The sequence below is a fragment of the Psammomys obesus genome, unplaced genomic scaffold (assembly GCF_907164565.1).
Source record: "Psammomys obesus unplaced genomic scaffold, mPsaObe1.curated_primary_1811, whole genome shotgun sequence".
In the NCBI taxonomy this organism is placed as follows: Eukaryota; Metazoa; Chordata; class Mammalia; order Rodentia; family Muridae; genus Psammomys; species Psammomys obesus.
In genome coordinates, this window is record NW_026589792.1 from 13,846 (window position 1) to 25,103 (window position 11,258).

Consider the following 11,258-nt stretch of genomic DNA (forward strand, 5'->3'; position numbering starts at 1 on the left):
ATAAAAAGCAGAAAGAACCCCACATTCACATCTTCCTGGCTCTGCTTTCTGCACACCATATGAGGTCTTCCTTCTGTCCTCCATGCTGGGAATACTCAGACCCCTGACAAGATAGAGACAACACCATTCCCTGTCTTTGGCAGGGGTGAGTATAACACAATCACAAGGGTAAACAATAGCTGGACAGATACTGACTTCATCCTTTTTTTAAGGAACATACACCATGGTAAGCCCAACACACTTTTGATGTCCATTCCCCCCCAAATAGGACCAATTCTGGAACTTAGTAAAGTTCAAATTGGAGAGCACACCTATTAGAATTTTTTGCTTACAATGAAGTAGGCAGACCCAATTCCAATACAGACTTTTGAGGTAGGAAAAACACATACCTTTAATCCAGCACTTCTGGCTCGAAGACACACCTCTAATTAGGCCATGCCTTCTGCCATAAGCCTATATAAGCACATGGAAGAGGGAAACCTTGGTTCTTTGCCTGCTCAACCTCAACTTGATAGCAAGTGGATCACTTCACCGGCATTAGTGCCTACTTCTTCAGGAGTACAGCATATACTGAAGAGTTCTAGCCTTGAGACTTCTAGCCTTGTGGGTTAAGTGAGTACTGGCTTTAACTATGATTGGATTAGCTGAACTTTAGCCTGTAAGTCATTGTCAAAATTTCACTTTCTGCATATATAGAAAAAAGTTTCTTCTGTGCATTGCTACTCTAGAGGACCCTGACTAATACAACACATGTAAATGAGAGTCTAATATTTTCCACTATTCAGAAGTTGGATATGATAACACAAACTAGATACCATTGACTTAAAAGTCAACACACACACAATTTAACAGTGGCTAGTGACTAGTACTAACTTCTCTGACTATTATTCAAATCTAGATAAATATTTTCAGAGAGATACAAATTTCCAAAGTCATAGAACAGAGAACATAGGTGTATTTGAATTTAAATTTTAATAATTATCTATAATTGTGTCCTGCATGGTGAAGAGAATATAATGCTAGCTCTCTTTTTTCTTTTAATCCAGTTTAGTTTCTAAGCTATCTACAGCAGAAATGTCAGAGGATCTGGCAGCTGAGAGCTGGGGCTCCACACAGATCACCATTAAGACATTTTCCTACAAGTGGACCATCAGTAACTTCCATTTTTCTCTGGAGGGATTGAAGCCATTAGCAGTCCAGTTTTCTCATCAGAAGACAATGACCAAACAAAACGGTGTTTGAAATTATACCAGAACGGGTTTGATGAAGAAAGCAGAGATTACCTTTCAGTTTACTTGGCATTGCTCAGCTGTCCAAAGATCCCCATTAGGGCAAAGTTTCAGTTTTGGATTTTAGATGCCAAAGGAGAGAAAAGAAATAATGTGGAGAGCCAAAGTGTCAAGAGTTTCCTGCCAGACCAACATTGGGGATTCAAAAAGTTCATCCCTCGAGATTTCCTCTTGTCCCAGGCCCAATGGCTACTACCTGATGGCAGGCTCACACTCTTTTGCAAGGTGAGTATGGGACAAGATGTTATTAGCCTTTCTCGACAGACACCCTCAATCACAGTTCCAAGCTGCAATTTGACAGATGAGGCAGGAGAGCTTTGGGAAAATTCCCTCTGCACAGACTGCTGTCTCTTGGTATCTGGTCAGGAATTCTGGGCTCACAAGCCCATCTTAGCAGCTCGCTCTCCAGTTTTCAGGGCCATGTTTCAACATGACATGGAGGAGAGGCAAAAGAACCACATTAAGATCAAGATCCTGGAGCCTCAAGTCTTCAAGGAGATGATGGGCTTCATTTACACAGGGAAGGCACCAAACCTCCACACCATGGCCACTGGTGTGCTGGCAGCTGCTGACAGGTATGGACTGGAGCGCTTGAAGGTCATGTGTGAGGATGCGCTCTGCAGGGACCTCTCCGTGGAGAATGCTGCTCACACTCTCATCCTGGCTGACCTGCACAGTGCAGAGCAGCTGAAAATTCAGGCACTGGATTTCATCACAGTTCATGCTTCTGAGGTCTCTGAGACCTTTGGGTGGCAGGTCATGGTGGATTTCCATCCTCACTTGCTGGCCGGAGCATTCCATGCCCTGGCTTCTTCACAGAGGCCTTTCTTGGAACCCCCTCTCAAATGCCTGAAGAGATAGATCCTAGCACCTGCTTCCTTGTGACCTACACCTGTCTTCCTGATGTAGCCACCACTGTTTTTACCAGGGACTCCTAGGTAGACTATGGTATTGTTGCCATGTTTAAAGTGAATTTCGGGAAGGATAGCATCGTGGCTCAGGATATAAACAGCTGGAAAGAAGGTGAAATCATGATCAGATGGACAGCCCTGAACTCTGGTTTATTCTACCTCATATCTACCTTGATGCTGTACCGATTTGATATTTGTCCCATGAGATGGAAACTGAGATTGAACTTAGTTGATTGCAACAAACACATCTCAACAGGGATTCTTTGGACTGAAACGTGTCTGGATTGGATTGAGCAGAAACCATGACCAATGGATCAGAGCAAAAGGGAAAACAAACATTAATCTGTTATGATATGAGAAGGGACAGACAAAAAAGACTTTTTTAAAGCTCAGTTTGTACGGACAGGAGTGATAACTCAGTTGGGAAGAGCAACTGTTGCTCTTGCAACAGTTTGCTCTTGAACATCTTGATGCTTCACAGCAAACACTAAAGAGTTTTCAACCATCTGTAAGTGGACATACACAGGCTCTGAGGAACTTTCTTGCCTCCAGCAACACATACATCTCTGTATACCAACCCTTAGAAATAAAATATAAAATTAATAAAAATGATGAAATCAGTTGTGAGTTTCTCTGGTTTTTATGTTTAAGGAAGTGAAGTTTAGTGCATCTAGCTCTGCTCAGCTGTGGACATTTCTGCAGACTCCTCAGTTCCCCCACCCTATTAAAACCCTTTCTCCTCTTTCTTAGCACTCAGTGTGTACTGTTTCAACTCATTTTTACTTCCTTTATTTCTTACTTACTTAATTAATTAGTTATTTGCCTTTACATAAAGATGTGAACTTACACTACCTCCTCCTCTTTAAGCCTTTACCTCTACTTCTCCTTTTTCTTCCCCACTCACTTTATTCTCAGTAAAGGGTAGACTTCCCCTTCATATTAACCAGCCTTGAAATGTCAAGTAGGACTGGACACATCTCTTTTTGAGTTCAGACCAGGCAGTCCAGTTAAAAGAAAGTGATACAAAGGCAGGCAACAATGAACCTATACTTTCATTGTTAGGGAATTCCTATGATGACCAAGCTGCCTATCTGCTACATGTGTATTGGGGGTTTGGGTCCAGCCCATACATGCTTTTTTCTTGGTGGTACAGTCTCTGTGAGCACCCATATGCCCAGGTTAGTTGATTCCCTAAGCCTTCTTGTGCTGTCCTCAACCGCTTGGCTGCCTTAAACCTTCCTCCTGCTCTTCCACAAAACTCCTGGATATTGGCCTCTTAATTGCCTGTTGGTCTCTGCATTTGTTTCCATCTGCTACTGGATGCAGTCTTTCAGAAAATATTTATGCTAGGCTCCTGCAAGCACATCTATGTTTCATTAACAGTGTCAGTGGGTGGCTCTCTCTCATGGGATGGGTCTCATGTTGGTCTGCTCATCAGCTAGGCATCCCCTCAATCTCCACTCCACTTCAATCCCTACACATCTTGTAGGTGAGTCACATTTTAGGTGAAAGCTTTTATGAATGAATTGGTGTCATCCTCCCTCTACTATGATTTCCTCAAGGCTACAGCAAGTGTCTATATCCCTAGCTGCTAGGAGTCTCAGCTAGGGACCTTTCCCATAGACTCCTGGGAGCCACCCCTCTCTCAGAGATGCCCCCATCTTAGTGATTTTTCTCCTCTCCAATGCCATTCCTTTCCCACCCATAGCTTCCCTCATTTACTCCCAATTCCACCTTCCCTCCCTCATCTTCTCCCTGCCCCTTTCCAAGTCCACTGCTTGGGGAGTACCTCCTCCCCTTTCATATGACCTTGTTTTATCAGTTATCTTCAAGAATGCCTGCAAAGTCCCCCTCTGATGCCTAGCAAGAATGCTCCTCCCTTGGGACTTTGGGAGGTCAAGAACCTGCCAATGATTCCCTGTCAGAAATAGTCCCTTTTCCCCTTACTATGGGAACTCAAATGAGAACACATGCTGGAGAGTTTGTGGGAAAGGGGAACCCTCTTCCATTGCTGGTAGGAGTGTAAACTGGTACAGCCACTGTGGAAATCAATCAGGTGCTTTCTCAGACAATTAGGAATAGTGCTTCCTCAAGACCCAGCTACACCACTGTTAGGCATATACCCAAAATTTGCTCAAGTACACAAAAAGGACATTTACTCAACCATGTTTGTAGCACCTTTATTTGTAATTGCCAGAACCTGGAAACAATCCAGTTGCCCATCAACGGAGGAATGGATATAGAAATTGAGGTATTTTCACACAATGAAAAAGAGCAAACTTAAGACTAATAGGACTTAAAGAAGCAATGAATCTCAACTCAAAGGCCCAGAAAATATTTTAAACAAAATTATATAAGAAACCTCCCCCAGAAGATCATTGAACTCATTGGCACAGGAGACAACTTCCTGAACAGAACACCAACAGCACAGGCTCTAAGACTGACAATCAATAAACAGGACCTCATGAAACTGAAAAGCTTCTGTAAAGCAAAGGGCAGTGTCATCAGAACAAAACAACAGCCTACAGATTGGAAAAGGATCTTCAGCAGCCCTATAACTGACAGAGGGCTAATATCCAGAATATATAAAGAACTTAAGAAGTTAAACAGCAAAAAATTATTGTCACCGGCCTGCAGTGAAACCTGGATACCACCTGAGTGAGGGCTGGGGGGAAGGAGACAGGGCAACACCAAGTGGGACACCAAGTCTAGGCTCTGAACTAGGTGTCCTTTACTGAAAGTCAGGTTAACACTTAAATAGCAGGAAAGTACAAGCAGTTTCTCACAGAGGCAATTTTACTTAGCCAAAACATAGAGGGCTCACTCAAGGTTACACAGAACCTGCTGTCTGGTTGCCAGGATTGCATGGAATTCATTGTCTAGTTCTCATGGTCCTCTGCTGTAAAATTGCAAGGGTCAATCTCTGAGAGACCAAGCTTTACATAGGAACCAGGGCCAAGAGGACAAATTCCACTGCAGAGATGTTCACTCTAGTTTGCCATTAACTTCAAATGGGCTGCCAAAAAGTAATCCAAATAAAAAATAGGGAACAAAGCTAAACTGAATTCTCTGTAGAGGAATATAGAGTGGCAGAGAAACACTTAAAGAAATGCTCAACATCCTTAGCCATCAGGGAAATGCAAATCAAAACAAACCTCAGATTTTACCTTACACCAATCAGAATGGTAAAGATCAAAAACTCAAGTGAAAACACATTCTGGAAAGGATGTGGAGATAGAGGAACCCTATTCCATTGCTGGTAGAAATACAAACTTGGACAACCATTTTGAAAATCAGTCTGGTGCTTTCTCAGGTAAACAGGAACAGTGTTACCTCAAGACCCAGCCATACCACTCCTAGGCATATATCCAAAAGATGTTCAAGTATATATATAGGACATTTCCTCAACCATGTTCATAGCAGCTTTATTTGTAATAGCTAGAAGCTGGAAGCAACCCAGAGATCCCTCAGTTTAGGAATGTATAAAGAAATCGTGGTACCTTTTCACAATGAAATATTAAGCAGCAATTAAAAACAAAGATATCATGAAATTTGCAGGCAAATTTTGGGATCTAGAGAAGATCATCCTGAGTGAGGTATTCCAGAAGGAGAAAGACACACACTGCATATACTCACTTTAAGCAGATATTAGACACATAATATAGGATGATCATATTAAAATCTGCACACCTAAGGAAAATAATCAAGAAGGAGGACCCTGGGTAAGATGCTCAATCTTCATTGAGAAAGGCAAATGAGAAGGACATGTGAAGAAGGAGAAAACTGGGAACCGGACAGGAGCCTATCACAGAGGGCCTCTGAAAGACTCCACTCAGCAGGGTATCAAAGCAGATGGTGAGACTCATAGCCAAACTTTGGGCAGAGTGAAGGGAATCTTATGAAAAAAGGGAAGATAGAAATACCTGGAGGGAACAGGAGCTCCACAAGGGATAAACAGAACCAAAATATCTGGGCACCAGAGTCTTTTCTGAGACTGATACTCCAAACAAGGACCATGCATGGAGATAACTTAGAACCCCTGCACAAAGTAGTCCAAGGCAGCTCAGTATCCAAGAGGGCTCCCCAATAATAAGGCCAGGGACCATCTCTGACATGAACTCATGGGCTGGCTCTTTGATCACCTCCACCTGAGGGGGGAGCAGCCTTACCAGTCCACAGAGGAAGACAAAACACCCAGTCCTGATAAGACCTGATTGATAGACTATAGTCAGATGGAAGGGGAGGAGGACATTCTTTATCATTGCACTGGGGGAGGGGCAAAGGAGAAGAAGAAGGAAGGAGGGTGGGATTGGGAGGGGATGGGGAAGAGGGCTATAGCTGGGATACAAAGTGAATAAACTGTAATTAATAACAAGAAAAAAATAAAGCAAAAAAAACCTCTCCTAATCCAAAAGAGGAATGCATATAAAGATACAAGAAGCATCTAGAACTCCAAATTAATTGGACTCCAAATGAAAGTTCCCTTGCCACATGATAATCAAAACACTAGATATACAGAAAAAGAAAGACTATGAAAAGCTCCAAGGAAAAAGGACCAAGTAACAGGTGCAAAGGCAGACCCAACTTTTCACTGGAGGCTCCAAAAGCAAGAAGAGCCTAGACAGATGTCCTGCAGACTCTAAGAGACCAGAGATGACAGCTTAGACAACTATACCCAGCCTATGATTCAATCAGAAAAAAAGTAGAGATAATAAGATATTTGGGATAACATGATTGACAAGGAAATTTCATCCTGAGTGAAGTAACCCAGACCCAGAAAAACATACATGGTTGTGCTCACTTGTAAGGATATATGTTGGTATAATGTTCTTGTGCGATGTACACAATTAACCTTGTTCCTTAAAATGCAGATTTCTCTATGCCAGTATGTGGTTTCAATCTAAACATTACATTGTGATGTTTATTCTAAGCATTACCTGTCTCAAGATTGTGTAAACATGCCACCATTTCTTCACTGTGTTGTTAATAAAACAACCATTTTTTCCTCTGTATTGTGAATAAAATTCTCTCCAATGCTGTGCAATGGATAGAATAGGGTAGAACATCCTGGTTTGAGAGGAGGAGAAAGAATCAAGTGAGAGGAGTCTGAGAGGAGAGATTAGAAGGACAAAATTTGGAACCATAGGAGAGATGAACCCGGACCTAAGCTATGAAGAACAGAAAGCATAATATAGGAAATCTGAATGGGAGGAAACTATGTGAGTTTGGAAGTTTAGGATGGAGTAACCATTGCCTAGCACTGTGTTCTAGGTTAATTAAATAAATCCTAGTCTCTGTATCGTGATTTGGGTATACAGAAGGTTTAGGAATAAAAGGTGAAAAAATAGACATCTGAAATAGATGAAAGGAAGGAAGTGGGTGAAAAGGTATGTAGAGATTGAGCAGGAGTGGAGATTACGTAAAGGGAGAGATAGGGAAGAGGGTGATGGGAGAGGATGGACCTGTAGATAGAATGGAAATAGGTGCAGACAAGGGGCATCTCTGAGACAGAGGAGGCTACCAGAAGGCTATGGGCAAGGCCCTACCTAAGACATATAATAGTGCAGCATATGAAGCTACTTCCTGTAGCTAGCTAGGACTGTCAGTGGAGGTAGGTGGACACCAACTCACTCCTAAACCTTTGGCATAAAATGTGTCTCAACTACAAGAAGTGTAGGGATAAAAGTGGAGTGGAGATTGAGGGAATGGTCAGCCAGTGAGAAGACCAACATGAGACCCATCCCATGAGAGAGAGAGATAACCCATGACACTGGTAATGAAACTCTGACAAGATTGCAGACAGGAGCTTAACATAACTGTCTTCAGAAAGGCTACATCCAGCAGCAGATGGAAATGGATGCAGAGAACTACAGACAATTAATATGCCAAGCTCAGAGAGTTTTGTGTAAAAGTGGGAGGATGGTTTGAGGGAGCTAGAGGGTTCGAGGACAGCACAAGAAAGCTTAGGGTATCAACTAACGGGAGCCCCTGGGGGCTTAAAGAGAATGAACTAACAACCAAATAGCACGCACGTGCTAGACCTAGACCCCCTACACACATGGAGCAGATGTGCAGCTTGGTCATCATCGGGATTCCCTAGCAATGGGAGTAGAGGTTCTTTGTTGCCGGCCTTTGGATCTCTTTCTTCTAACTAGACTGCCTGGTCTAGCCTCAGTAGGAGATATGCCCAGTCCTACTTGACATTCCAAGCCTGGTTAATATCCAAAGGAGGTCTGCTCTTCTCTGGGAATAAAGTGAGTGGGGAAGAAAGGGAGGAGGAAAGGAGAAGGAGGGGGTGAAAGGAGAAGAGGGAAGGAAAGTTCACATCCTAATGTAAATGCAATTAATTAATTAATTAAGGATATAAGTAAGTAATGAAGAAAGAAAGGAGTTGCAGCAGTAGACACTGAGGGCTAAGAATGAGGAGAAAGTGTTTTGTTTTGTTTTTTTTAGGGCAGGGACACTGAGGAGTCTGCATAAACATCCAGAGCTGAGCAGAGCTGGATGCACTAAACTTGACTTTCCTGAACACATTAAACCAGAGAAACACACAACAGACTTCATCATATTTTTTTCATTTTTTATTTTATTTGTAAGCTTTGGAATACAGAGATGTATGTGCCTGTGGAGGCAAGAAAGTGCCTCAGAGCCTGTGTATGTCCAGTTACATATGGTTGAAACCTCTTCTGTGTGTGCTAGGAAGCATCCAGGTGTTCTCTGCAAGAGCAACAGTTGTTCTGACCAACTGAGTTATCACTCCAGTTTTTCCAAAATGAACTTAAAAAATATTATTCTTTGTCTGTCTCTTCTCATATCATTACAGGTTCATGTTTCTTTCCCCCTTTGCTTTGAGCCCCTGGTCATAGGTTCTGCTCAAAGAACCTCTACTGAGATGAGTTTGATGCAAACGACTAAGTTCAATCTCAGTTTCCAACTCATGCGACAACTATCAAACCAATACAGAATCAAGTTAGATACAAGGTAGAATAAACCAGAGTACAAAGCTGTCCACGCGACCAGCATTCCACCTTTCTCTAACTGTTTGAAATCTTGAGCCAGGATGCTATCCTTCCCCAGATTCACTGCAAATGTGGGAGCAATACCATAGTCTACCTGGGAGTGGCTGGCAACAACAGTGACTGCTGCTTCAAGAAGACAGGTGTAGGTCACAAGAAAGCAGGAGCTAGGATCTATCTCTTCAGGTGTTTGAGAGGGGGTTCCAAGAAAAGCCTCTGTGCAGAAGCCAGGGCATGGAATGCTCCAGCCAGCAAATGAGGATGGAAATCCACAATGACCTTCCACCCTGCAGTCTCAGAGACCTCAGAAGCATGAACTGTGATGAAATCCAGTGTCTGCATTTTCAGCTGCTCTGCACTGTAGAGGTCGGCCAGGATGAGAGTGTGAGCAGCATTCTCCACGGAGAGGTCCCTGCAGAGGGCATCCTCACACATGACCTTCAAGTGCTCCAGGCCATACCTGTCAGCAGCTGCCAGCACACCAGGGGCCATAGTGTGGAGGTTTGGTGCCTTCCCTGTGTAAATGAAGCCCATCATCTCCTTGAAGACTTGAGGCTCCAGGTCCTTGATCTCAATGTGGTTCTTTTGCCTCTCCTCCATGTCATGTTGAAACATGGCCCTGAAAACTGGAAAGCGAGCTGCTAAGATGGCCTTGTGAGCCCAGAATTCCTGACCAGATACCAAGAGACAGCAGTCTGTGAAGAGGGAATTCTCCCACAGCTCTCCTAGCTCATCTGTCAAAGAACAGCTTGGAACCTTGATTGCAGATGTATGTCGAGAAAGGCTGAAGACATCATGGCCCATACTCACCTTGCAAAAGAATGTGAGCCTGCCATCAGGTAGTAGCCATTGGGCCCGGGACAAGAGGAACTCTTGAAGGATGAACTTTTTGAATCCCCTGTGTTCATATGGCAGGAAACTCTTGACACCTTGGCTCTCCACACTATATCTTTTCTCTCCATTGGCGTCTAAGATCCAAAACTGGAACTTTGCCCAAATGGGGCTCTTTGGACAGCTGAGCAACACCAGGTAAACTGAAAGGTAATCTCTGCTTTCTTCATAGAACCCATTCAGGTGTAGTGTGAAAAACCATTTTACTTGGTCATTATCTCCTGAAGAGAAAACTGGACTTCTAATAACTTCCCTCATTCCGTTCAGATAAAAATATAAGTTGCTGATGGTCCACTTGTAGGAAAATGTCTTGATGGTGAAATGTGTTGAGCCCCAGCTCTCAGCTGCCAGATCCTCTGACATTTCTGCTGGAGGTAGTTTAGAAGTTAAGCTGGATTAAAAATAAAAAAAGAGAGCTAGGATTATTTTTCTTCACCCTGCAGGACACAATTATAGATGAGTATTAAAATTTAGTTTAAAATACTCCTAGGTTTCCCTTCTATGACTTTGGTATTTGTATCTCTCTGAGAATATCTATTGAGATTTAAATATTAGTTTCACAGAAGTTAGCACAGAACAATAGCCACTTCTAAATTTTGTGACTTCATGTGTGTGTGTGTGTGTGTGTGTGCGTGCGTGTGTGTGTATGTGTGTACATGTTTACACTTGATTCAATAATAACTAGATTTGGCTATCATATCCAACTTCTGAAGAGTGTAAAAATTAAGAGACTGGCTCTCATTCTGAGGAGCAGCACAGCAGGATTGGCACAGTGACCAGCAATCAGAACTCGCGGCCATAAAACACATGTGATTGTGTTTCACAGGTGAGAGGATACCCCACGGTGGGGGATTCAATCAGCTTTAACTCACCCAGCTAAACTGCAAAAGAGATCCCGGTCCTGCCAGGCGCTTGGTTGCCAGCCCTGAGCTACACCCCAGCGTGATCTGGTCACGGTCCCAGACTGAACTGTGGGCCCACAACATCATAGACTGGATTTCCCAGTTAGAGATAACCCCACGGAGCAGGGAAGACATCCCCTGGAAAAGACTCAGGTTCCGCGGGCACCCCAAGAGCCAACCCAGACCCAGAGCCTGGACCCAGGCGCCTGCACGGAGCCCTGACTAATGCAGGCAGGAACGCTGTGCTCT

At 43.3% G+C, this 11,258-nt stretch overlaps 2 protein-coding genes across 2 annotated transcripts; one reads left to right on the plus strand and one right to left on the minus strand.

Annotated features, from left to right (window-relative positions):
* Positions 1–1,074: 1,074 nt before the first annotated feature.
* On the plus strand, positions 1,075–2,328 carry LOC129675413 (speckle-type POZ protein-like). The gene is given in 2 exon segments (XM_055605440.1): positions 1,075–1,177; positions 1,180–2,328. Coding segments are annotated over 2 exon segments (1,074 nt in total). The 3' UTR covers positions 2,151–2,328.
* A 7,062-nt stretch (positions 2,329–9,390) lies between these two features.
* LOC129675412 (speckle-type POZ protein-like) lies at positions 9,391–10,470 on the minus strand. The gene has a single exon (XM_055605439.1). The coding sequence runs from the start codon at positions 10,468–10,470 to the stop codon at positions 9,391–9,393; it is 1,080 nt and encodes a 359-aa protein (XP_055461414.1).
* Between the last annotated feature and the right edge of the window lie 788 nt (positions 10,471–11,258).

Excerpts from the sequence above, each read along its gene's own strand:
- LOC129675412 (XM_055605439.1), bottom strand. The coding sequence starts at position 10,470 with ATGTCAGAGGATCTGGCAGCTGAGAGCTGGGGCTCAACACATTTCACC.